Source organism: Aegilops tauschii, chromosome 3, assembly GCF_002575655.3.
Source record: "Aegilops tauschii subsp. strangulata cultivar AL8/78 chromosome 3, Aet v6.0, whole genome shotgun sequence".
Classification (NCBI taxonomy): Eukaryota; Viridiplantae; Streptophyta; class Magnoliopsida; order Poales; family Poaceae; genus Aegilops; species Aegilops tauschii.
This window is the reverse complement of record NC_053037.3, coordinates 29714566-29741739: the sequence shown is the minus strand read 5'-3', so window position 1 is coordinate 29741739 and position 27174 is coordinate 29714566. Positions and strand designations below refer to the sequence as shown.

At 46.5% G+C, this 27174-nt stretch overlaps 2 protein-coding genes across 2 annotated transcripts; one reads left to right on the top strand and one right to left on the bottom strand.

Moving 5' to 3' along the window:
- Positions 1-4125: 4125 nt before the first annotated feature.
- On the bottom strand, positions 4126-5423 carry LOC141042658 (E3 ubiquitin-protein ligase SINA-like 10). Its single transcript, XM_073511520.1, has 2 exons — positions 5262-5423; positions 4126-4803 (listed from the first exon to the last, which is right to left on the bottom strand). The coding sequence occupies exons 1-2, from the start codon at positions 5421-5423 to the stop codon at positions 4126-4128; spliced, it is 840 nt and encodes a 279-aa protein (XP_073367621.1).
- A 9301-nt stretch (positions 5424-14724) lies between these two features.
- LOC109739124 (E3 ubiquitin-protein ligase SINA-like 7) lies at positions 14725-18587 on the top strand. Its single transcript, XM_020298211.1, has 4 exons — positions 14725-14856; positions 15141-15257; positions 17572-17757; positions 17856-18587. Exons 1-4 carry the CDS (start codon positions 14725-14727, stop codon positions 18585-18587), a joined length of 1167 nt encoding a protein of 388 aa, XP_020153800.1.
- The last annotated feature ends 8587 nt before the right edge of the window (positions 18588-27174 follow it).

The window sequence follows — 27174 nt, the reverse complement described above, 5'->3', positions numbered from 1 at the left end:
CAAATTATGTAGGGTTTGAGAAGGGCGTTTTGGATATTTCGAAACTTTTAGGGTTTAAGCCTTTTAAGAAAACCTGAGATTTGATTAAATCCTCATTTTCATATTAAAATGATGGTTACGAGTTCCCATGATGCACAATCAATTTCCAATAAAATGTGTTGCTCCTGCGCTATTACAATCGACCCCCCTCGAAGGAATCTCACCTCGAGGTTCTAAGGCAAGGAGGAGGGAAGGGATTGGGCTACAAATGGAACTAATCTTCTCGTTCATGTTACTCTTTTTTACAAGGTCGATTCATTGCATCATGACAGATTTGGAATTATTTCTTCAAGATCTTCGTCTTTCAAAACTTGAGGCAGCCCAACCCTCTTGTTCATCTGATATACTTGACAAAAGAAACGGAGTTGAAACCAAGCTCAACAACCCAGCCCTTTTGTCAATCTGATAGGTGTTAGATTAAGTTGAAGAACATCTCCAAGCAAAGTATCATGCAATGAGAAAAAATAATACGTGCTTTAGTGTTCATGTGTGTAGTCACAACTATTGAAATTTTTTTAGATCCACAACTATTGATATTGATACTGAGAACATATGCTAGTAATGTCAGTTCCATTACCTGCTTAATCATCGCCCTTTTAGTTCTTTCGATCTTTTTGGGAGACTCCCTTGTTCTATGAATAGAACTTTTCTTCCTGACGTCGTCATTTTCGTGCAACTTATCATGCAATATGTTATTGCTTCTAGAAGTGTCGGATACCCTACTTTGTGTTTGTCGTCGCCTTAATATTCTCCGCCTCTCTTGGGAAGATTCAAGTACAAAGAATGGAATTTTCATCTGTTAGTGAAGTAATAACCCAGAATTGGATTTAATATATAACACACCTCACATATTGAATAACCAATGAGTACTTGAAATGTATAATAATTCAAATGAAACGGGCGTAATATGAACACAACAAATGTTAGATGGTGTAATATGAACACAAAAAATCATATATTGTAAGACTAAAATAGTTATTGTAGTTTTCAGAGACGGGTATAAGTGAATTTTAAATTTAGTGCCATTGCATTGGCCTGAGTTGGTAATACAACCGCCCTACCCTCTTGGTATTTTAAGAAACCGAGCCTTCTTAGGGCTCATTCTTTTGGACCATCAACCATAAGGCATAGAATCCCCACCAAGGTTTTTCCGCTTTAGGCTTGAAGATGAATCATTTAGTGCCACTACATCCTTTACACCATGGATTCATAAACACAGCTTCCTACTTAGCCGAGCTACATGGGGAGCTGAGCGGGGCTCCTCTAGGGCCGAAGTATGAGTCCATTTAGATTTGGATGAGCAACAACTTAGACATCAACACGCCACGATGGACTTGTCATTACATTCTCAACAACTTTTCTCCCATAACAATTGGAATATTTGAAGCCAACTATACTACCTATGCTAGGATATGTCAGTCCAACAAGTTCTCAAGGATATAGTTGGCATAGATGACTTAATGTATGACCATAGTGACTCGGTAAACCCCTAAATTCCATCCCTAGTTCCAGTCTAGTTGATAAGCTTACCAGCAAATGGCGTGATACTCGCACACACAACGCACCCACGCCCGCGTCGCTCGGGGGCGGGTTGGGCGGAACCCTAGCCGCCGCCCCTCCCCTCGCCTCCTCCTCCCTCGCCGCCGCCGGAGGATGCCGGCGGGCTAAGCCCGCGAGGTAGACGGCGGCGGCGGGGCGTTTCTCCGCGTGTCTATGGTGGGGGAGGCTCGAACCTCCGCGGCTGCGTGATGCGGATCTTCGGCGGCTCGGCGGCCGCCCTGGCGCACTCAGGCGGATCCCTAGGCGGCGCTCTCCGGCGAGGTGGTGTCTGCGGCACTCCCTCATGCGGCAGCAGCGAGGAGCTCGAGGGCTTCGTCCCTCCAGCGAGGAGATCTGGAGCGGTGGGGTGCCAGCCCACGTTCCCTACCTGGTGCGTGTGCCCCTGGTGCGTTGGTGGCGCGGCCGTTGGCTCCTCCGCTGACGGTGCGGCTGCTGTTGGTTGTCCGATCTGGCCGGGCTTGGTCAGATCTGGCTCGCAGCGTTGGCTGGCGACGAGGATTGGTGGTGGCTCCTGTGTGTTGATGACGCTGTCGAGGCACAGGAGGTGTACGGGCCAGCGGATGTGCGGGTCGGCGTGGCTGGCTGCGTGGGGTGGGTGGTTCTCGAGTTGCTCCGAGTGAAGACTTGCCTGGCTTGCATCGGCCGGTGGTGGCGGCGCCTGCGGGCGTCGTTCCCTTCTTGAAGGCGTCACCGTGGAGTTCTTGTCACCGCGCTTCATCCTCGGATCTGGTTCTTCGGGTGAAAGCCTAGACCCGGCTGGGTCGGGCAACGATGTCGTCTCTACGACATTTCCTCCTTTGGGGCGTTGCTTTGAAGACCGGTGATCCTTCTCCGCGCTTCCCTCGGGCTGGACGTGCACGGCATCACGGTTGGCGGGTGCCCAATCGGTGATGCGAGTGGTTGGCGTTGCGACTTATGCGGCGGCGACGATGGTGGCGTGCGAGTTATGTCGCGGCTTGTCCTTCTGATGTCGATGGTCCGATTCGCCGTTGGGTGCGCCTATGTCTGTTTCTCACTGTGACAGAGAAGTCGAAGCTGCATGTGGCGGGGCCCTGCGGCAACGATGACTCCATGAGGGTGGTTTCAGCGGACGGTACTCTCCACAGGTTGCGTTGGACTAGGTCGGTGCGAGGCTTGCAACTTTCTCCTGCGAAGCGCATCAACAAAATCGGAGCTGCCGGTCCTCGACGTCTCGGCTGACTGTTTGGCTATTGCCGACAAGGTCTTTGGGCGTCGTTCGTTCGGAGGGGTCTTGACGGGTCATCAGCGGCGAAGTCGAAGTCGCCTGCTCGGGGAGAGGTGATGAATATGACATTGTAGGCAGGCTCGACGGTGTCCTCTCTTGGCGGTGTGCGTGATCTTATGGGTGCCAGGTCGGCCGATGTGCCCTTTTCTGTCGGCGTTCTGTAACGGTTTTAGTCCGGATTTCCGTTAATTAACCGGACAATTCTCTTCTTCTTAATCAATGAAAATGGCAAATCTTTTGCCTTGTTTCAAAAAATAAGCTCACCAGCTAAATATGTATTGGTAGCGTGGACGTAGTTGTTGAAATCAAATCCCGGTCATCGTATGCAAAAAACAATTAATCTAATTTTAGGTTGGACAATTAACTTTTACGCATAAAGTAAGATATGTTAAGGTTTTAGGCTCCATATAAAGTTGTGTCAACAGAGATTAGTGCTAGATAACGCTCATAACGGCGATGATATATACCACCTTCGACCTACTCTTCTTAGAATAAGACATACTACATTCATAGTACTGATATTTAGCTGGCTTACACCGCTGCATAAGTCGGTCAATCACCAATATGTACTTTATAAAAATTACATGCTTACTAATAAAAGCCTCGGTTGTACTTTGTGCTAAATCCACCTAGCTTGCGGGTGTACCAGATGAGTAATAGCCATTAGATTTGCTTTATCTAATTGACATAGAATAAACATACCTTTTCATGAATACAAACAATTTGATCACTTTAAGCAACCAACCTAGTGGCTCGCGCATTAGGTTAAACCTACCAGCATCAGAACTTCCCTAACGATCCCGCAGCCTTCCCATTCAATTATCTTCAAAGCATGTGGCCGTAAAATTAGGCCGCCATGGCTCATTCTTTGCTTCACTTTTGGAAGAAGTGGATTTGGCTATCTCCTGAGTTGCAGCTGTGCAGGGTTTAGGGTTTGCAAGATGGCCATGTAATCATTGTTTGGACTCGGGACGCCTCGGTCGATTTTCGCTATCAAATCTATTTCTAGATCAGGCCTAAAGACGGCTGGACACAAGTTCAAGTGCTGGTAAAACAAAACATGGTGTGCATGTCATGCATACTTTGCTGGAACAATCAAGTTCAACAATGTATTTCTGTGCTCCATCTCAATGATTTGAAGCAATTTTTTTTGCCAAGAATACAAACATAATGCTCAGTAATCGAATACAAACAGACAAAAATAACACTAGTGCCTTCTCCAAAGCTGAGAGATTCAGAAGTATAGTCACTTGTCAAACCCAATCACCCGCACATGAGGCCTACTGTGGCGTGAGTTGCATACTCACCAGGACCGTGTCACTTGTACCAGCGCCTGGAAGCATCGCCTTGGGCACAAGGAATAGGAAGCAGTCATTGGGAAACCCATCATACAGGTTAGTGTTCCTTGTTTGAAACTCTGTAGCCTGGGAGTAGCCCGTCTCAGCCGACGACAATGACAGATTGCACTTGAACTTGGATCCAGTAGTAATGTGGGGCTGGACACAGCAGACCGCGATGCCAACGCTGAGGGATTCTGCCTTCATGTAGACAATGAAGAGGTGTCCATCCTCAGACACAAGAATGGTTGGTTCAGGAAGATCGCCATTAACATTGAAGCTGATGAGGATCCCGAAACCCTTGTTGTACGGAACTTCCGTGGAATCCAGATTGTGATCGCGTGAGAAATGCTCCAGGAGCCTTGCGGTTGGTCCGCTGAAGCTGCAGTCCGCTATGGGGCAGAAGCATGGCGCCTGCGGGCAATCTTCCTCATGTTCTTCTTTTTGGTAGTATTTTATACTCGCAGCGCATCCATTATTGGGGCAAACAACTTTGAGGGATTCAACCATATTTTCTAGCCCGCGGCAGCGACTGTAGACTGTTGTTTCGCAACAGAAGCAGCACTTGCCTGAGAGCTTGTCATGGCAAGACAAACATATGTTATGACGTCCCTCGGCGCACTGAGGAAACACAAACAACAAATCAATGCATATCATATGAATCAGTAAATAAACATGCTAATTAGAAAATGCACCGATCTGTTTTTGTTAGGCATTTGGCCTAGTGCGCGCATCTGATGTGACGTTTCTCTGATTCTTCAGACTTCAGAGATGTCTACCTTGACTTGCAATTTTGCAACTACAAAATTACAGTCCAAAAACTTATATATAATCTGGTAATCACCCTTACCTATTCTAATTAACTAAATAATTTCGGGGAAATCCCTTCAGTTTGGCGACAAAATTAGGCGAACTAGACATAGCTAGTATATTAATTAGCGAATCTAATAATGAACCAATTTCGAAATATTATAAGACACCCAGATAGTTTCTCCGATCCATTGATGCTATCGTCTCGGAGGAGCTCCTAGGGATTGAGTTGTAAGAACAGAGATCAGATCAAACACAGGGGATATTACCTGGAAAATGGGAGGGCGCAGGGGGTCCCAGCAGACGGCGCAGTGGAGGACGTCGAGGTCGTCCATGGTGAAGACGGGGGTTGCTGCCCCGACCTTCCTCCTCTTTTCGACGCCGCCCTCATCTTTCTCCCTCTCCTGCCGCTTTCCCGTCGCTTCCTCCATTCCTTCGATCGGCCAAACGTAGAGGCAGCGGGAGCCCCGCCGCCGGTTTCTCGTTGATAGACCGCGAGCCGACTCTCTCGGTCCTGTGATGTTGTCTCCCTGGCGGCTGCCACCCTATTTATTCAGTCTTCTGTCTGGCGTTGTAGGCGGGACCGCGGGAGCCAAAAGGAGAAAGAAACACGTTGTAGGCGGGAGCCGAAAGGAGAAGGAAACACGAGATAGATCAGATGTGCGCGTTGTAGGCGGGAGCCGAAAATAGAAGGAAACACGAGCTACGGCCCAAATAGAAGACGCGCACACACTACTACGAATCACCTGCTAAAAGCTTATTTTGTTATCCTAAAAAAAAGCTTATTTTGTTGTTTTTTCTGCCGATCATACTTCTTTTACAGGTTTATTTTTTCAGCCCCAACTCAAACTCACGCGAGGTAGAAGACAATGAACAGGAGACTTGCAGCTTGGCTTATTTATATTCCACTAACTGAAGAAAATCCTAACTGACGAAACTGAACTCTTTAACTGCAGCAACTATGCCTAACGAAACTGATCTTTTCAGAAACTTTGACAGCAGCTGTTAACTGACATTGCCGGGTCATCCACAGAGCGTCGTCCTCCGCCTCGGTGGTGATCGCCAGCGCGAAGCCGAAGAGGTTGCATATGACACAGACCAGTACATGCACCAAGGAGGATGTTGCTGTTCTTGAGATTCTTGTGTATCTAGGGGAGGGTCGGTGTGGTTGTGTAGGTAGTTGAGCTCGCCTTCCACGTCCAGCACGAACTGCAGGTGCTGGCTCCACCGAGCACCCCGCTGCCGTGGATGTGCAGCTACTCGCGCTGAGCGCGCTGTTCTCGGCGAATTCGACATCACTCGATCTCGATGGCTCGATGCTCACCTCGACTGCAGCGCCCACGTCGCCGGTCACGCCCTTCACGGTCGTCTTGTTCGTTATCGGCGGGTACACCGCCAACTCAATCCATTTGATGCCTCCGTCGATGGTCAAGTAGAGGGGCTGTCCAAGTACGACCCCATGGACATGCACGGCGACACAAAGGTGGCGTGTTTCCTGCGTGTCACGATGCATCTCCGCCTCGACAAGGAGCATTGACCACGAGCTCGTGCTAGGGGGCGCCTATCCATGGCCGGAGGGTGAAGGAAATAATGGCCGATGGTGCCAATGGCAGTTCCCGGTCTGCTCGGTAGGACGAGGCGAAATCCTGACCGGACCGGTAGTATATTCGGGCCGAATTATACAGATGGGACCGGCCCAATATACTAGCGGGCAGGGACCGTTCGGTTCGGTCCTTAGCGGGCCACGAGCGAGCCGGTATGTCCACCCTGAGTAGCAAGCAAGCTCGACGGGGGGCGGCGGTCGAGGTCCTGGGTAAGGAAGGAATCCTGGAGGATTTGAACGGTGGTGGCAGATCAGAGTCACATTAGTAGAAAATAGGGCTTTGGTTCGGCCAAAAAAGAGCATTAATCCCGTTGCATTACGAACCGGGACTAATGTAAGCATTAGTCCCGGTTTAAATGGGACCTTTAGTCGGGTGCGATGCCCATTAGTACCGGTTCGTGGCACCAACCGGTACTAAAGGTTAGACCTTTAGTCCCGATTCGAGCCACCAACCGGTACTAATGGGGTTTGAGGCATTAGTACCGGTTCATGGCACGAACCGGTACTAAAGGTCCCATTTTCAAACTCTACCTCCCCATGGGTCGCCTTTTCTTGTAAAAAGCAAAAGAAAAATGATAAAAACTGCAAAAATTAAAATCCTTCCAGATGTAGTTATGTTACTACATGTACTAGTTAGGAAAATTAAAAAACTTAAATTTGGACATGTTTTGCAAAAAGTGTAGGGAAAATGTAAAACGGCTATAACTTTTGCATACGATATCAGAAAAAAAACGTATAATATATCAAAATGTTCAGCACGAAAATCCGCATCCGATTTTGACCGCCTACGGCCTGTTTACAAATTTTTAGAATCCTCAAATTCTAAAAAGAAAAAATTTTATGCTCAAATTTCTGTTTTTTTGAATTTTTGTTAAATCTGGTCAAACTACTTATTCAAGAAGTATTAGTGTTATTACATAATTATTCAAGAATATTAGTGTTACTAAATAATTATTTCAGTTTTTTTGAATTTTGGTCAAATCTGGTCAAACTGTGGTCAAACTGTGGTCAAACAATGGTCAAACTAATTATTCAAGAAATATTAGTGTTACTAAATAATTATTTCATTTTTTTGAATTTTGGTCAAATCTGGTCAAACTATGGTCAAACTATTTATTCAAGAAATATTAGTGTTACTAAATAATTATTGTTTTTTAGAACAATAGTTTCAAACTCAAACAGTGAAATGTGTGACTTCATGCTCAAGCTAAATTCCTGAGGGTTAATAGGATTGACATCTTACTATTGTCAGGAAAACAACAAGTGCAGACTTGGAAACGAGGGAGAATAGAACCCGGAAGTTAAGCGTGCTCAGGCTGGAGTAGTGAGAGGATGGGTGACCTTCCGGGAAGAGTTAGATGATTTGGAATGATGAGGGGTGATTAGAGATTAGAGGTTAAATTGAGCAGTGATGAGGGGTGATTAGAGATTAGAGGTTAAAATAATTCAGAAATTTGAAAATAAAAAAAATTCAAAAAAAATTCAAAAAAATTCATAAAATTTACTTTAGTACCGGTTGGTGTTACCAACCGGGACTAAAGGTGGACCTCCAGGCAGCGGCCACATGGAGGGCCTTTAGTCCCGGTTCGTGTAAGAATCGGGACTAAAGGGGGAGGCTTTAGTAACGACCCTTTAGTCCCGGTTCCAGGACCGAGACTAAAGGCCCTTATGAACCGGGACTAAAGGCCCTTTTTCTACTAGTGTCACAGAAAGGACATAACACCTCACATGCGGGAGAGATCACCGAGAAATTCCTGGTTGTGAATCTAAGGGAGACGAATATGAGGACACCACCATCGAGGAGGATTTGAAGGAGTTATAGAAAGATTCTGACTCATAGCGCTCACTAGGGTTCATAATACCAGAATGTTCAGCCACGCGATGTTCTTTGGAGGGATGAGATCTGCTTGGAACTTGACACGGGAAGTGGAGTTTCGGGATATGGAGGATAATCTAGTCTTAGTACGACTATAATGCCTTGTTGATTTTTAAGCGTGTGATGATGGATGGCAGGCCCCTCCATATTTCATAGTGTTGGACTTGAAAGAGAAAAACACGACGGGTAACATCACAAGTTAGTAACAAATCGAAGGAACAGGTGGACTGAGTGCATGAACGATCGGTGAAGGGACAATCTGGTCGAATTAGGGTCCATGTGACTTTGGATGTTTGCAAGTCATTGACAAGGTGTGCAAGTTAACACCCAAAAAATGACTCACTTCGACTTTAAATATGATAAGATGCTAGTGTTCTGTGTCGTGTGTTGAATGGTGAGTTACGTTGAGGAAGAGCATGTGAACAAACATCAAGAAGAGAAGGCTCTGATATACCCATTTACGTTAATCACGCAGGAATTTTCTAGGGAGGAGCAATAATGGATCGATGTACCGGGGTTAGTGGAAGAGGATGAAGGACCGGAGGTGGAGGGCGGGGGCGCGATATGCATGAAGGAGTGGGGACGTGGAAGCTTTTCCCCAAAAGAGCATGATTGGTAGGAAAAGAATCTTAGGAGCTCAACACCGAAGCCATGTATGTCGGACTCGAAGTTGGCTCTCTCAGCATCTAGTGGGAGTAGACTGTAGTTGGATGAGAAAATGCGAGGAGTAGTGGGGTACTGATGCTCATGGATAAGCCACGTTATGTAAAACGGGACATGGAGGTGATATATCATGAAGATGGTGGGGATACTGCCACCCAAGAATCAAAGAGAGGTTGAAGAAAGGAGATGTGTAAGAGGTGGAATAAGACTTGGAGAAGTGGGTGGGCTCCCCCGAGGAGCACAATCAATCCTAATGGGTACCTTAAGCTAGAACTGTCGGGAGCTCATGCGACCCCGAACAGTTCAAGATCTAGCTGGGACCATGCATGCCTTTTTGTTGGAGACAAGGCAGGAGAAGGAACTGTGATGTAATCTAAGGTGGATGACAGGGCTTAGCCATTGTTTTGCAATGAATGGAAGTGAGAAGGAGGCAAAATTGACATATTTGGGGATGAAAGAATTAACGTGCAACCCAAGACTTTTAATGCGAAACATATCAATGTGCCGATAAAAGGAAACACTAAAGAGTGTGAAATGCTATTGGAGTTTGGCATATGGGGGAACTGAGAGCGCAAGATACACATGAAATGTGTACGTTGCTAGGATAATCAATCCTAACACGATTAAGTTGTGGAAGATAATTGGCGATTTTAATGATTCCATCACAGTCGAAAGATCACTCACGCTCTATGAGGCCTGAAAGATTAATGATGGACTCCAAATAAGTACTCTCACATTATGATCTCCACGATTTGGATTCTAAGGGAGTACAATGGACGTACGTAATAAGTTAGTCGAGCACAATAATGTGAGAGTTTTCCTCAAATAGTTGGTGGCTAACCCAGCATGGTCTCAACATTTTGAGCAGGCTACGGTGACACACTATCTTACTCCCTGTTTCATGTGGCTTTGTTACTAGAACCAGAGACGTCGAGAGAAGGGATAAAGAGGCCAAACACGAGAAGATTTCAAGCGCACTAGAAAGGGAAGCAAACCTGGATAGAGTAATTCTAAATACGTGTGAGCAAGGACCCACAAAAACACGAGAAGACACAATTTAGGAGCCGTCGATGTGAAGTTCAAGGACACAACGAAGAAATTTTTGAAAATGGAGTGTTGTCAAGATTGCTAATGTGAAGAAATAAATAGAGAGGGTGTGTTGTGAGCTCAAAATCAGCGAATGCAAGGGATGTTTGGTTCCATTGAGGAAGTAAATAAGGTGATCACAAAAACTTGAGGGCCTACTGCATTGGGAGGGAAAAAATGGAGGCAAAGGTTGGGGATCACATCGCTGAAAGAAGGTGATTGCAATACTCGTTGTTCAGTATTATGATTATTTAGGAAATATATGATAGTGTAAGTTTATTCTATCTTGCCTTGTACTCCAAGAAGGTCATGTACTCATTATATATACGCCCACGAGACTCCAAATACAACCTCAATTCCACCAATATCATCTATTCCTCTTACACACGCTACTTTCACTAAAAGGCATCGTGGATGAAAACATAATAACTTTTAAATGGAAAATAGATGATCGCAATTGTATAGTACTCCCTCCGTTCCATAATATAGTGCATAAAGATTTTTTTTGAAAAGTCAACTTTGACGAAGATTACAGAAAAAACTATTTATATCTAAAATACCAAAAATATAATATATAAAACTACATCTTATGATGAATCTAATAATATATGATTAGCATTCTACATGTACATGTTTTACTCCACAAACTTGATCAAAGTTTGTGAGGTTTGACCTTTCAAAAAATTTATATTCACTATGTTATGGTACGGAGGGGGTATTTGTAGAAGCGATGCAAGATATATCAAGAAACTGTTTTCAGGAGAAATATAACCGAGATGATGGTGTTAACCCGAGCCCCATACGAGGGATATTTCATCAAAATATCATGACACCCATAGATGAGGAATTCACAAAGCCATTTACATACGAAGAGGGCTATGACAAACTTTTCCAAATTGGCCCTAGTAGTATAAAAACGAGCTTTGGCAACGGTTTTGGTACATGACCTCACTCATTTTTATCATTCGGCCTCTCACCTATCATCACTAATTTGTTCCATACTGAACAACTTGGAATATTATATCATTCCAAGCAGTTACAATTCAGAACTACCTCCATTTCTCTTTCTTGCAGCTTATTCTCACTAGGTAACCAACTCTACAAATGAAATTCACATAAAACGCTCGCATACATATTGTCATTCATTTGCACAAGGTTGATACATCGTGTAATACATGCATATATGCTCAATAATTGATAACCATGTAAAAATTCTATATAGTTCACAACCAACACAAGTATCATAGATGACCTGTATGATACACAAAATATGTTAAGAAATTAAAGCAATATAGTGACTGTTTAATTAAATGTTTGTAGTTGAGAACACCACACCCCCACCTTAATTAGCCTTAGGATGTTTGTTAGCACACAAAGAAATGAGAGTCAATAGCTGGTGGCAATTATCTCAAGGAGGGCGGAGCGGTGATGCGGTCACAGACTCACGGTAGCGCTGATCAGAGATTAGATTTTCGCCCGAAAAAACAAATTTCAGCCGAATTTTGTCCATCTCGCTTGGGCCTGTCATATATCCCTTTCGATCAAAAATTTCGGCCCAACTTGGAAATTTCTGGCCTGGCCCAACTTCTACAGTGTTGTGTCTCTATTCGTGAGAGAAAACCACGATACGGAGCGCCCTAACCTTAAAGTTTTCATCTTTCCTAGTTCCTCCTGTGTGCGGCGCCGCCACTACGCTGGGCACATCACATCGAACGCAGCTTCTCCAGCCGTCCGACCAAGGCTCTCACCTCCACGGCTCCACCCATGATTAGCCTCGTGATCTCCTCCATGGCTCCACGGCTCCACTCATCCACTTCCAGTACGTTTCTTCTCCAAGGCCGTGAAATGGTGCTCGACGGCTACGACAAAGGAGATGGTGGTGCATGAGCCGGCCAGTTCAATGGAGGCGGGAGGCAACGGCAGCAGCATGGAGGGCTGCTATACTTTTTCTCTACTCTATTACAAATTCTGGTCAAATTTTGGCTTAATTTTGGTCAAAAATCGTTCAAAATCCAAATTTTGTTTGAGCAATTTCGCCCGAGATTTTGCTGAAATTTTGAAATGGCTGAAATTCGGCCATCCACTAGTAGGGAAAACCTTATACACAGAATCTTACCAGAAGCGCGGTTTAAAATAAGGCGCTACTGCTACTTAGCAGTAGCGCGTGACATCAAACCACGCTACTGAATTCCACGTAGTAGTAGCGAGTCAGAAGGAAAGAGCACTACTACTACTACTGCCACGAGATTACTGCCAGACTAGGTATAGTAGTAGTGCCGTGTTCGTAACCGCGCTACTGCTATTTTACTTAGCAGTAGCACTGTTCGCCAACTCTCGCTACTGCTAAGTTTAGTCCCCTTCTTGGAACTAAGTTTAGTCCCACCTCGCTCCGTGAACAGGGTGTTTACCACCTTAAATATATTACTTCTCAAACTATCACAACCACTTGGTTTTCATTGAACTATATGTGTAGGATTTGTGGCCGCAATATGAGTCTTCACCGGTTCCTAAACCGATGAGGATTCATACTGATAATTTAGATTCTACACAAAAAGATCACTGATGACCAATCTTTTTTTCACATTCTTAGCCTTAGCAGTACCACGTGTTCGGGAAAAAGCACAACTGCTATTGGGCTTAGCATTAGCGCGCTCCCTGGGCCATTGCTACTACTATGGGTGCCTTATCCCCAAGTTCCTCCCCCGCGCCCGACCTCCTTCTTCCTCCCCTCACTCACCGCTGCCTCACTCTTCCTCCGCCGTCGCCGCATTGCCATCGCCACCGCATTGCCGCCGCCGCCCTCCCACCTACTTCCTCGGTATGCCCTCCTCCTCCCACCGCCCTCCTCCCTCCTCCTCCGGCCAAGCCCTCCTCCCTCCTCTCCTCCGTCGAAGCCGTCCTCCTCCTCCGGCCAAGCCCTCCTCCGCCAGCCCTCCTCGCACCACCCTTCCTCCTCACCCTCCTCTCTCCTCCCTCCTCTCACCCCCTGCTCCCTCCTCCCTCCCTCATCTCTCACCACTCTGTTCTTGCATTATGTAGTTTTTTAATTTTTTAGTACAATAGAATGTAGATTATTTGCATTGAATAGAATGTACATTATTTCAATGTAGGTCTTTTGAATAGAGTATTTTTTTAGTAAATGTAGGTCTTTTGGATAGATAAGAAAATTATTAAATGTAGGTCTTTTGAAATGAATATTTTCAATGTAGGTGTTTGAATAGAGGAGATTTTTTTAGTAAATGTGGGTGTTTGAATAGAGTAGATTTTTTCTAGTAAATGTATGTGTTCAAATAGAGTAGATTTTTGTAGTAAATGTAGGTGTTTGAATAGAGTAGATTTTTTAGTAAGTGTGAAGGAGCGCCAAGTTTGTATGGTCATGTGTATGCTCATGTGTTTATGCTTAGTTGATAGCTTATAGTGTTTAGAGCGAATTAGTAAAAATTCAAACATAGTTAATAGATTTAGTTGATACGTAAAATTTTGATTGTAGAATGTAGGTTTTTTGAATAGTATAGATAGTTAGAATTTTGTTGTAGAAGGTAGCTAGATATAAATTGTTTTTGTTTATATTTTATTTTGCAGAAATCAAGGAGCCCTGCATCATCCCCGCCGTCGTCCCCGTCACCGACCCCCTCCGACACCAAGGTGAGACCAGCCAAATCCCCATGTTGATGATGATGTAGATGTTTTGATAGATGCAGTAGAGTAGTAGATGAGTAGCTGTGACAATTTCCATGGAATAGAAAATTTTCAATGTAGGTCTTTCAAATATGATGGAGATTTAGACATGGTATATGTAGTGTTGTGTACTACTAGTGCTTTCCCAAGTGGCCTATGTTTGCAGGGAACACTTTAGAGTGGCCTATGTTTTGTCGGAGTGTTGATTAATTTCCATTCCTGCAAATTTCAGGCACTTGATATATGTCCTTTTTAGCAAAGATCATGCTGGATTTTTTCATGAATTTTGGCATGACTTGTGCTACAATATGTAGGAAATATCGAGTGGCCTGGATTTTCTAGAAAGATAATTAAACGACATTTCGGGTTGACTTTAATTCTGTCGGGACTCCACCATATATGAGAGAAGGAGAATACCGACTGTTGTCGTGGGGGTCGTCGTTCTTCCTCCTCTTTCTCGTGATAGACCTTTTGGTAATGCACGGGAAGGAAGAGAAGAACGACCATCACCGACTGTTGTCAGAGAGGAATCAGTGAGGGAGAGTCTCTGCCATATATGAGAGGACGTAGAATCCCGACTGTTGTCATGGGGGTCGCTTCTACTTCATTCCCGCGCGCTAGACCTTTTGGTTTAATGCACTCGGGGACGAAGGGAGGAGCGACCATCACCGATGGTCTAATATATAGACCACGTGAGCTGAGAGTTTTCAAGAAAAGACTCGACAGACCGATAGCCAACCCGTGATGAATAATAATGATCTAATTTAGTTTTTGTAGTACATATATTTAATTTTAGAAGTTTAATCTTTGAATTATTAAATAGAAAATGTCTGAAGACGACGATAGGATCCTGGAGTGCGACTACTGCGGCGACGACCGGGGTCTGTGCGACAGGCCTCACCTGGTAGATAGTCGGTGCTTCAGTATTAAGCTCGACGGGACATTCAATGTTGAAACGGTATGCAACGACAAGTCTTTTTTTGTAATTAAGCATGACTTCTACTTCTTCAACATGTAATTTCTATATTTTACAATTCGACTAGCTTATCCTATGCCATGCAAGACGCTATGTCTTGGAGCATCTGAATTTCGAAGATCATGAAAATATGGAGAGAGAGAGAGATAGTTCATCTCAGGACCCATCATGGTTATGATTTTGCTGTCAAGCTATAGAATTCGGAGAGCGTATCCCATTTTGGTTGCTCGAATTGGGAAGCACTATGCAAGGCGTATGATTTTCAGGAGGGTATGCATGTCACCTTCGATCTTCGTGATCCTGAAGATGACATGGACGAAGATAATGTCGACGAAGATAATGTCGATGAAGATAATATTGATGAAGCTAATATCGGCATTTGGGTACTTGCTGATACGCTTCCACTTCTACCTCTATGTGAGTTTCTTAAACATATTTATTAAGTAATTTATATTGTTTATTTCAAAATAGTTGAGAGCTTATTACCATTGACAACTTATTTTCATTCTTCAAAAAATGTACAAAAGATGGTAGACAGAACCTACTACACTGATGGCGTTGAATTAACTTATGAGGAGAAAGATCATCTTATCTCATTTATTATTGATGTTGAGAATTACAATATCAATTATGAAACTCTTGCACATTATGTTCAATATGTGCTATTAGTGCACGTGTTGAACTACGTACGGTAACATCCATGGAGATGGCATAGTAAGATTTTTTATTATTACGACATACGTGCATCTTTTGCACAGATTCTTCTAAAGCTAAACTACATTGCTAATTACGATGGTGTTATTATGTTTTTCAACAGAAAATCCCGAAGGAATGTGTGCCCGATCTGATGTTTCCGAAAGATTGACTTGATGTTATTAGCTTACGACCAGGTCATCCTAGGCTTCACCGTTGTTCATACCAGATTTCTAAAACCGATAAAGACATGACAATCAAACAATAGAAAAAATGTATGGGCAATCATAGGGAGCTACTTGGAAGCAATATTATGCGAAGCGCAAAAATTGAAGACATGATAATCTCCATTCTCCGTAATGGTGCGTCAGGGCCTATCTTGTTTTATGTTAATTTACCTTTGAGAGGGTAGTAGGTCCTAGGTAATACTCATGATCATGTGCTATGAACAATTAAGTAGGGTTGGTTAGATGACTATGATGATGATGAGTATGACTTGTTATTATGATAATGATGATGAGTTATTAGATGACTATGATGATGATGATGAGTATGACTTTTTGTTATGATAACGAGTAGAAGTTGTTAGATGACTATGATGATGATGAATGTGACATGTTATTATGATAACGATGATGAGTTATTATTAATGATGATGATGCTTAGTTGTTATATCATTATGAGCATGATCAATTATTATATATATTAGTGGGTGAAATAATCATTGATTAGATTAAAGTGGAGGCAACACATGGTGCAGATTGAAAGTACTACTAATCCATACTTGATCATACTAATCCAAACTAAAGTGATCAAGTTTGGATTAGTAGTACTTTGGACATGCACCATGTTTACTCTACTTGAATCTATTCCATGTCTTTTTCACCCATTGAAATAATAACTCATCATAATCATAAAATCATATAATGACACTACTATAAACCAGTACAAATACAGCGGCAATATGCAGTACAAAAATAGCAAACTTTACCAGTAGCACTGGTAGCCAACAAGGCGCTAGTGCTAGGGAGGTGTAGTGGTAGCGGTGGCTGGGGAAAGACGCTGATGCTAGGAAGGTTTAGTAGTAGCGCCGGGTGGGAAACCACGGTACTGCTATGCAGTATAGTAGTAGCGCGCCCCAACCCGCGCTACTGCTGAACATTAGGTGTAGCGCCGTATCAGTAGCCCCCCCCCCCCCCCCTCCGGTCCCCCCCTCCCCCAGCCCCCCTCCCGCCAATACTACGCCTCCCACACGCGCTACTGTTAGGCTTTTCCCTAGTAGTGATCTTGGTCAGGGGTGGAAAAAAATGCAAACCAAAAATCAAAACTGTGGCGCTGATGGCCAAGGGTGGTGGAGGCCAGGTTGGCCAGCGATTAGTTGGGCTGGGAGGCGGCACGTGAGGACGGATGAACAATGCCTGACGGTAAAAAAAAGACTTTGGCCAAAAAGAATCAGTCAACTTACACATAGTCGGACCCTTCATTTTGATGTTTTGGCCATGGTTTTCGGCCTAGTTTTGTTTGGAAACCAGATCATTTTGTAACTTTTGTTTATCTTAATCTAAATGAAATATGCTGGAGCAAGCAACCTGCCCTCTGTCGAGGTTCCGTCGGGAATAAAAAAGACTCAAAACATAGGGTTGAACCAAATGGAGGGTTCCCGCAAAAAAAAAAAACGAAATGGAGGGTAAGCACAACCAACCAATGCGCGGAATGGAGATTACTGCTGCTGCCAAATCAACGGAGACATACTCGGAGGTGCACCGTGTTTTTGAAGGAACGCATCAGCACTTAAACTGGTTGGTCTCAATCAAATATACAAACCGATCTATATCCCTCTTACCCTGTATATTTGCAACAAGAATCAATTAGCACGCCGCGTCCCTGATATTTTCCCTTCTTCGTCGCCAATTGCCAAACAAACTCTGCGGCTGCCGCCTAAGAAGTCCATATAAAATCACCAACACATCGATCCCACAAACTGCTGGCACGTGGGTGATGAAGGTCGACCCTAACATGAGCAAGGAGGAGATCACGAGCTGCGACGGCAGCACCAAGAGGAAAGGAGAAGCAAGCGATGCCGATGCTAGCGCCAGCGCCAAGAGGAGGCAGAAGATGAATGTCACCATGAGCATGGATGTCCTGGACTGTCCCATCTGCTCCAAGCCCCTCCGTCCTCCCATTTACCAGGTAAATGCATCCATTAGATTTAGATCCATAATTCTATGTATGCACACATACATGTACAGCATTGGCTCAGAAATAATGTTCCCATCAAAATGTTTCAGTGCTCCGTGGGGCATGTGGTCTGCTGGTCCTGCCGCCAAGGCCTCCCGGAGAGGAAGTGCAGCACGTGCACCGGCAGCGTCTCCGAGAGATGCCACGCAATGGAGCGCGTCGTCGACACTGTCTTCGTCCCCTGCAAGAACGGATGTGCCAACGAGATTGCCTACTGCCAGCAGGAGGGGCACGAGAGGGAGTGCCCCGCCCGCCCGTGCATCTGCCCGGTCCCCGGCTGCGGCTTCTCAGGGCCGACAGCGGCGCTCCAGGACCATTTAACCGGCCTCCACAAGTGGCCGATGAAGAGTTTCAAGTACTTCGTACCGTTCTTCCTGCGAGCAGTGCGGCCTGGATCTCATGTCCTGAGCTGCGGAGACGGCCGCCTCTTCCTGCTCCCGGTGGCGACGCCCGTGGAGCCCCTCGGCCGCGCGGTGTCCCTCATCTGCGTCCGGCCGAACGCGCTGGAGTCCCCGGTCGGATGCTCGGTGTGCTTCTCGTGCTTCAATGGCCATTACCAGGTCTCGTCGCTGGGCGTCGAGACCTTGTCTCTGGCGGATGGGCTGCCGACGCAGTCCTTCTGTGTCTTGCCCAAGGTTGCCCGTGACAAAACTGATGACGTCATGCTTTGGATCACAATGGATACAATTTTCCCTATTGACGATGATGAGCTGTACGAGGAGGACGATGAAGACGATGACTACGAGGAGGAGGACGATGAGGACAATAATGATGATGATTGATCCATCCTTCAAAATTACCACATGGGCAATATTTTGTTTATTCAGGTGGGGGAGCTCCCCCGGTGATTCTAAAAATATATATTTTTTGTTTATAGGCATTACGTGTTGAAATATGGATTTTATGCAAATATTAGACTTTTCATTTGCATGTTGCCTTGTTTTTTTAAAATTGCATGTTGCCTGTTTTCATGAAGTACTCCCTCCTTTTCGGTTTATAGGGCTCAATTCAAAAATCTAACCAACCAAGATAGATGGTGAGTGATGGAATACTTTTGTAGTTTGCAAAAGCACCTAGGGTTCCGCCCCTTCCCCTCCCGCCGCCGCCCGCCGCCGGCCTCGCGCCCCGCCTCCGTCGCCTTCCTCCATGCCCCTTCCCCCGTCCAGATCCGCCTCGCGCCGCCTCCCCGGGAGGTGGCCGGGGCAGAGCTCGAGCTCCTCTCCAGCGGGCCCCCTCCTCCCCCGTCTCCCCCCACCGCCGCCGGCGGTCGCCCCTGGCGCTAGCCCGGGTGGTACCGGCGGCGGCAGGCCTTCTTGTCCCTGCGTGCTCGTGCTCCCTTCCCGGGGCAGGGAGGCGGCGGCGGTGCAGCCCAGCTTGGCTGTGGCCCGGCAGCCCTGCGGCGGCGGCAGGCATGGTGTCGGCGCCGCTCCTTGGCGGCGGGGCGACGTGGTGGTGCGGGGTGGCTGACGTCGCGACCCCGGCCCAGATCTAGGCCTGGCGGGCCCCATCTGGGTCCTAGTGGGCCGGCCCCCCGGTGTGGCCTCGTTGTCTGCGGAGCGGTGAGGACGAGGAGTGGCTCGGATATGGGGCGTTGGCATCGACAGCGTGCCGCCAGCAGCGTGAGGGCGGGAGCTTTACGGGCCCACGAGGGCTCGGCCGGGCCTGTGCGCCCACAGGCCTGGTGTGCTTCTGCTATTGTGTCCGGACGGCTACCGTCGTGGACGGTGGAGGTGGGGCCCTCCCGCATGCCGACGGTGATGAAGCCCTAGTCCCGGCTCTGATTCTTCCCCGCGTTGTCCTCACTTCGTGGTGCCGTAGTGAGACGGCGTGGGGGCCTCATGACCGCGTTGGCGCAGGGTGGTAGTTGGTTTGGTGGCTGGATCTGGAGCGCCCGAGGTGCGGGTTGGGATCGAGGGAAACACCTGTCGGCGTACCCGACACCGGCGCGGTGGCGCCTGTGGGTGCCACCTGACCTTCCGGGATGGCGTCGGGGGCTACCCTTCCTTTCGCCTCGTCGTGTACTAGGGGAAACCCTTGGCAGCAGCGTCGTCATCGTCGCGATCCTTCTTAGAGGTGTTGATAGGTGACGGCGCTTCGGAGTCTTGGAGCCTAGTGGAAGACCTCGGTGGGCGCAGCGATCGCGAGGATTCTTCGTTTTTGTAGATCCGCCTTTGTCGGCATTTGTTTCTTTTGTTCTTTCTCTGTCGTTTCTTTTGGGTGTGACTGTGTTGCTTCCGCCCCAACACCTATCCCTGTATGGTTCGGTTGGTTGCTTTGTATACAAACACTAGTAGGAAAAGGGGCTTTTACCCCGGTTTGTAAGGGCCTTTTGTCCCGGTTTTCGAACCGGGACTAAAGGGTCGTTACTAAAGCCCTAACCCTTTAGTCCCGGTTCTTACACGAACCGGGACAGAAGGTCCTCCACATGGCCGCTGCTGCCAGCCCAGGTAGGGGGGCCTTTGGTCCCGGTTGGTGCCACCAACCGGGACCAATAGGCAGGGCCTTTTGTCCCGGTTGGTGTCAGCAACCGGGACCAATAGGCATCCACGCGTCAGCATTTCAGGGGCTGGGGTTTTTGTTTTTTTTTGAAGGGGGGGGGGGGTTGGGGGGTTTTGGGGGGGTTAATTTAGGTGTTTCATATATTGTGTTAGCTAGCTAATTAATAGAGAGAAGTGTCCTCTCTTACCTCCGTGCTTGGTCGACGCTACGTACTATATACGTATGGAGAGGACTAGACACGCTAGCTAGTAAGCAAACGAAGGAAACAAAAGATCGTCATGAACATATGCATACAGAGAGAAGTGATATCGACCACCTCTCCTTCTCCGAGAGATTGGTCGAACAACAAGTTCTCGTATATCTATCTGACACTACCGGCTACATATATACAATAATTATCTCTTACAATATAATCTCCTAATTAAATTGTAAGAACACAGGGTCCACATAGTATTCTCCGTTTTCAGCGATCACGTGGTCAAGGAAGAATGCCGCCAATTCCCCTTGAATTGCTCGCATACGATATTCTGCTAGGAGTTCATCCCGCATCCGAAACATCTAATTTGAAGAAGGGGGTCAATACATATATATATATATGAATAAATGAAACTCGACACAAATGATGGTAATAAAATAAAATTGTGAATATTATTGCTTACGCACTTCATATTATTCGTCAGAGTAGCCCCGCTCACAGGTCGTGTGGCGGATAGACTCGCAAACGTAGTATCCACAGAAATCATTCCCTTGTTCCTGCCACAACCACTTTACAAGAAATAGAGGACAATCTAACTGATAAGCAAGCATGCTAAATGGTATTGATGAAACTAGCGCTTGAATCACTAGGAGATGTGCGGAACATGCTACTATAGTACTTACCTTCGGGTGTCTAAATTGCAGCTTCTTCGGCAGTCCCGGAGCTTTTGTGGTGAATTTTCTCCAAACCCTGCCAGACAAAGAAAACAATTACTTGATATCAGGAAATGAACAAAGTTGCTGATATGGCGGATAATGGTCGATTTAACTTACTTCTCGAGCATTTGAGTCATGTCCGCATAGTCCTGGGGATCTTTTCGTCTCGAGTCTAAGACGGTTACTACTCCCTGCTCAAGCTTAATCTCTAGGAGAATATAGTGGAAGCTGCGCATGCATGCATAAGTCATCAATTACATTACCATAACCTGGACTAATAAGGGAAACCGAATATGCACAAGACAGTAACACTCACTTGAAGTTGTAAGTAAAGAGTATTATATCTTTGTTTTGATTTAATACCAACGATCGTAGCAAGTTGGCCTCGGCTTCTTTGGCATGTTTTTCAACCGTATATGCATCTATGAGATTTGTGTTAATGAACCCAATATCACCGATTTGTCTTTTCTTCAATTCGGCGATCTTCAATCTGCATAATATAGTGAGGATAATTATAAATACATGCAATGAAGGAGCTGACCTATATAGAGAGACTTAATGACAGAAGTAGTACTACTTACAGACAGTAGCAAGTGATCGTTGATTTATCGAGGGCCTTTTGATTGAAAAACTGGAAGAACTCCTCAAATGGAACATTCAGCAGTTCAATTCCAACGAGGTCATGCTCGGTTTAACTCTCAGCGTCAAAGTATTCATCCCATCAGACTCTCTGCAGGTTTTCATGTACCAATCATGTAATCTTCGCATCATTGTTGTTAGAGATCTTTCATCTTTGACGAGAGGCTTCCCGTAATAGTATTTGTGTTCGTCCACCTCCATAATTTCATAATGTACATCGTCGGGCAGGTAATCTCCAAGATTGCTATAACCGGCCACCATCCTCGGATCATTAGCGACGATGTCTTTCGACACCTTGAGCGCGGGGCACGATTGGTTCGCTTGTTCGCCGAGCTGGGCAATTTTTTTCCCAACTCGTCGTTCTTTTAACCTTTGATCACTGACAGTACTTCTCGACCGCTCCGCTTCGACAAATGTCTTTGCAATAATGCGCTCATAGTTGCCTTTCGGCGGAGACTTTGGTGGTTTTGTCAGGGCATCCAGAGTGCGCTTCGCTTTCACCGGATCTACCTTCTCCTCCGGAGGTGGATGTTTCTTTGCTTTCACCCCTTCAAAGAAGTTCTTCACTTCGGCTCGCATGATCTTCGCGTTCTCCTCCTCGGTCCTCTCGTATGGTAACTTCTCTGGAGTCTTCAGAGAAGGACCGAATCTGTATTGCCTCTCGCCTCTGGCAGCTGTACTGCTAGACGCCGGCAGAGTAGACGGAGCGGCTGTGGCTGTCTTCTTTCCTTGCTTACGAGGCGAAGGAGAAGGACTACGACGCGCCGGAGCAGCCGGAGCGGCGGCGGGTCTCTTCCGCCCTTGCTGACGAGGCGGAGAAGGAGGAGCCTGGCTGCTCTGGCACACCGGCGCGGGCGGAGAAGGAGGCGGAGTGCCGCCATGCGCCGGAGAAGGAGGCTGATGAGTGCCCTGATCACTCGCCAGAGGAGGAGGCGGAGGAGGAGGCGGAGTGCCGCCACGCGCCGGAGAAGGAGGCTGAGTGCCCTAATCACTCGCCGGAGGAGGAGGCGGCGGCGGAGTGCCCTTACTCGCCGGAGGCGTCCAGTTCGGAAGGTTAATGAGCTCCTTCCGCCATAGGCACGGAGTCTTCAGAGCTAAACCGAGCCGAGTCTCCCCTTCACCGGTAGGGTGGTCAAGCTGGGGGTCCTCAAATCCCTCCGTTATTTCATCCACCATCACCCTAGCATATCCTTCTGGAATCGGCCGGCAGTGGTAGGTTGCGCCGGGTTCAGGAGGTAAAACAGAGCCAACAGCCACCTTGACTTTGAAGTTATGCCATTCCGCCATAAGGTGGCAATGTTGAGACTCCGTGATAGCATCCACGGGGTAGCTAGCAGGAGCCGTCAAGACATGCTCCGGCTGAAGCAGCTCGGTGGAAGCCACGCTGCTTCTCCGCTGAGATGGCAGGGTAGCTTCGGGGGTAGTTTCGGCATGTCGATTGCCGTCTCGTTCCTCTAGCGCTTGAACCCTTTCGTGCAGCTTCTGAATTTGGGTCTGCTCCATTTTTTTCCTCCTCTCCTGGCTTTTGTAACCGCCTGCGTCCGGAAAACCAGCCTTCCACGGAACGGAGCCTGGCGTGCCTCGTGTCCGTCCAGGGTACTCAGGATTCCCGAGGGCCATTGTGAGCTCGTCGTTCTCTCTGTCTGGAACGAACGTCCCTTCCTGCGCTGCATCGATATATTGCTGAATCTTATTGACTGGTATTCTCAAAAGCTCGTTCGTCCAAACGCACCTCCCTGATACAGGGTCCAAGGTTCCGCCAGCCCCAAAGAACCAAGTCCGGCAACGGTCTGTCCAGTTCATTGTCTGTGGTTCGATCCCTTTTTCAAGCAGATCATTCTCAGCCTTGGCCCACTTAGGCCGGGATTTGAGGTAGCCACCTGACCCCGTGCGATGGTGAAGCTTCTTCTTCGCAACAGTCTTCTTGTTTGTCGCTGACATCTTCTTACTCTTTTCCGATGTCTGGTGGGCCACAAATGCGGGCCAGTGATCTCTGATCTTCTCATACCGGCCGATGAATTCTGGTGTCTCTTCTTTGTCGACAAATGTTTTCAGCTCACTCTTCCACCTCCTGAATAGGTTTGCCATCTTCTTAAGAGCATGAGACTTGATTAATTGCTCTTTAACTGGCTTCTCCAGATCCTCCTCTGGCGGTAGGGTGAAATTTGCCTTCAGCTCAGTCCAAAGATCATCTTTCTGCATATCATTGACATAAGACACCTCAGGGTCTTCCTTCTTAGGCTTATACCATTGCTGGATGCTGATCGGGATCTTGTCCCGAACTAGAACCCGCACTGAGCAGCAAATGCATCCTTTGTCCGGATGGGTTCAATCGGTTGGCCGTCGCACGCGATTGCTGTGATCTCAAACCTTTCATCCGAGCGCAACTTTCTCTTCGGGCCTTGTCTCTTTACCGAAGTTGTGCCCGATCCGGAGGGCTAGAAAAAAGAAGAAAGACGAGTGTTAATTAATATGTGTACATACCAAAACAATGAATGCATCAATTAACTAGTCAGCACAGGCTTAACTAATATATTTACCTGGCCAGACTCTGTTCGGTCACCGGAGCCGTCACCACGGGCTCCTTCTTGCACCAGCATTGGGTCACCAGAGCCATCATAATCATGTCTTTCCTCCTCCACTCTTCGATCACCGTAGCCTGCCTCTTCACCCTGTTCTTCCAGACCATCATTGTCGTTAAGATACGACAAGATATCACCTCCGGCTAAGATTATGTCCCCCAACACCTCTTCTGCTTGCTCGTCTCGTCCGTGCTCTATTGTTTCTGCAAATATTACAACATGGCAATTATTACACAAACATGACAGCATGTGGATATATTAGTGCAAACGTAGACCTAGCTTATTCTGGGTTCGGGGTGGCCTTGGCAATGCTTCAAGGGTAAGGGCGCGGCGGGAGGGGGTAGGAGACCGACATCGTTTTTTTCTAGGGTTTGGGTGTCCTTGAGAGTTTTGGTCGAGCAAGAGGACCGGGGGGTGCTCCCGTGGTATAAGTTATCACGGTCGAGAGGGGGTATAAATATCGACCGTCCATCATGTCGAAGTTATCTGGGAGGGAGTTATATATATCGACAACAACGACATACATAGATGGGAAAGTAATGTTATCGGGGAGGGGGTATATCGACCCCCCCACGTGTTGAAGTTATCGGGAGGGGGTTATATCGACAACGATGACATACGTACATGGGAAAATAATATTATCGGGGAGGGGATATATCGACCCCCCTCGTGTTGAAGTTATCGGGAGAGGGGTATATCGATGACGAAAGACCCGATAAAACATAAGAAAACGAAGAAGAAATAAAAAGAGGAGAAGAAGAAAGGAATAGAGGAGAAGATCGAAGAAAAAAAAGAAGAAAAAAAAGGAGAAGAAGAAAGGAATAGAGGAGAGAAGAAGAAAAAATAGAATTTTTTCTATTTTTTCTTCTTCTCTTCTATTCCTTTCTTCTTCTCCTCTTCTTTTTCTTCTTTTTTCCTCTTCTTATTTATTTCTCCTCTTCTTCCTCTCCTCTTCTTCTCCTTTCTTCCTCTTCTTATTTTCCTTTTTCCTCTGCTTCTTTTTCTTCTTCTTCCTTTCCTAGCTAGATATATAAAACTTTTCTAAAAATGTAACTTTTGCATATATAAAACTTTTCCATGGATCATCATTTCTCATATATATCCATCTATAGCCACATACATATATAAATGGAAAAAAAATGCTATGAACAAAAATACATATATACTTGGTAAATATTCTATGAACATCGTTTCTCATATATATCAATGCATACATCCATGGATCATCATTGCTCATATATCCATAGTCATATATAAGAACTTTCTGTATATGAACAAAAAAACATTTTTTTGACATATTTAGCACATTCTAAAAATATCATAAATTCTAAAAATGCCCAAAGCCATCTAGCATTTGATCAAACACCCTCTATATGCACTGTTCATATCTGTAAAAAAATTCAGAAAATTGGACGGCGTCTTGCTGCTGCTCCACTCCTTCTCCTCTCCTCTCCTTCTCCTCTCCTTCTGCTCTTCAATGCGTCGGGGCCGGCGGCGACCATGGAGCAGGGGCGGCAGAGAGCAAGGGGCACTCGGGCGCAAGAGCGGCGCTCGATCGGGACCATGGGAAAGGGGGGCTCACTTCGAGGGGCGTGGCGATGGCAGGAGTCCGGCGACGAGGACGGCGGGCTCGGGGCGGCACGCGGTGACGGGGACGGCGGTCTCGGGACGGCAGGGGGCGACAGGGACGTGGAGGGGTGGGCTCGGGGAGGCACGCGGCGACGGGGACGATGAGGGCGGCGGGCTCAGGGATGCCGGCGACGAGGACGGCGCGGGCTCGGGGAGGCGACGGCGTTGGCGGCGGCGTAGACGGCGAGGTGGAGCAACCTGACGGCGGGGGAGGCAACTGGCGATGAAAACTGAAAATTTTCACAAGTGTTTGATATATAGTCCAAGCATTAGTCCCGGTTCGTGGCACAAACCGGGACTAATGCCCCCTTTAGTCCCGGTTGGTGCCACCAACCGCGACCAAAGGCCTCTTTTCAGCAGCCCAAAGGGCGGGAAGCGGCGGCCTTTGGTCCCGGTTGGTGGCACCAACCGGGGCTAAAGGGGGGCATTGGTCTGGTTGGTGCAACGAATCGGGACCAAAGGGTGGCATTGGTCCCGGTTCGTGCCACCAACCGGGACCAATGGCCTTGCACAGCGGCGTGGTGGTGGGAGTTTAGTCCCACCTCACAAGCTGAGAGAGAGCCGCACCTGTTTATAAGGTGCGGTGCGCCTGAGCTGTCGAGCTCCTCTCTAAAGCAGGCTTACGGGCCTAACCTCTCTGTACATGCCTGTGGGCCTACTGGGCCTTCTGCGGGCCTGAATCCTGGCCCATGGATGGGTTTCTAGTCGTATTCAGGCCGTGGTGGCCCAGTAGGTGGCATAATTTTTATTTTTTGCCCGTTTTTTTGTTTTCTTTTTTGCTTTATTTATTTTGTTTTGTTTCTACTTACAACAAAAAACTTATTTATTTTGTTTTATTTTGTTCCTAATTACTTATTTATTTTACTTTATGATAATTCTTTTTGCTATTAAAGTTTCTAACAAAAAAAGTTCTTTATGAAAATTATTTTTGCTTTCAATGATTTTGAACAGAAAATACTTCAATAATTTTAGTTGCATCAATTTTATATAATTTTAGTTTCAATAATACTAGAGGTTGCTTATAATGTTTTGAACAGAAAATACTTTGATAATTTTGGTTTCATAAATTTTATTTATGTTATTAAAGTTTATTTTATTTTGTTTCTAC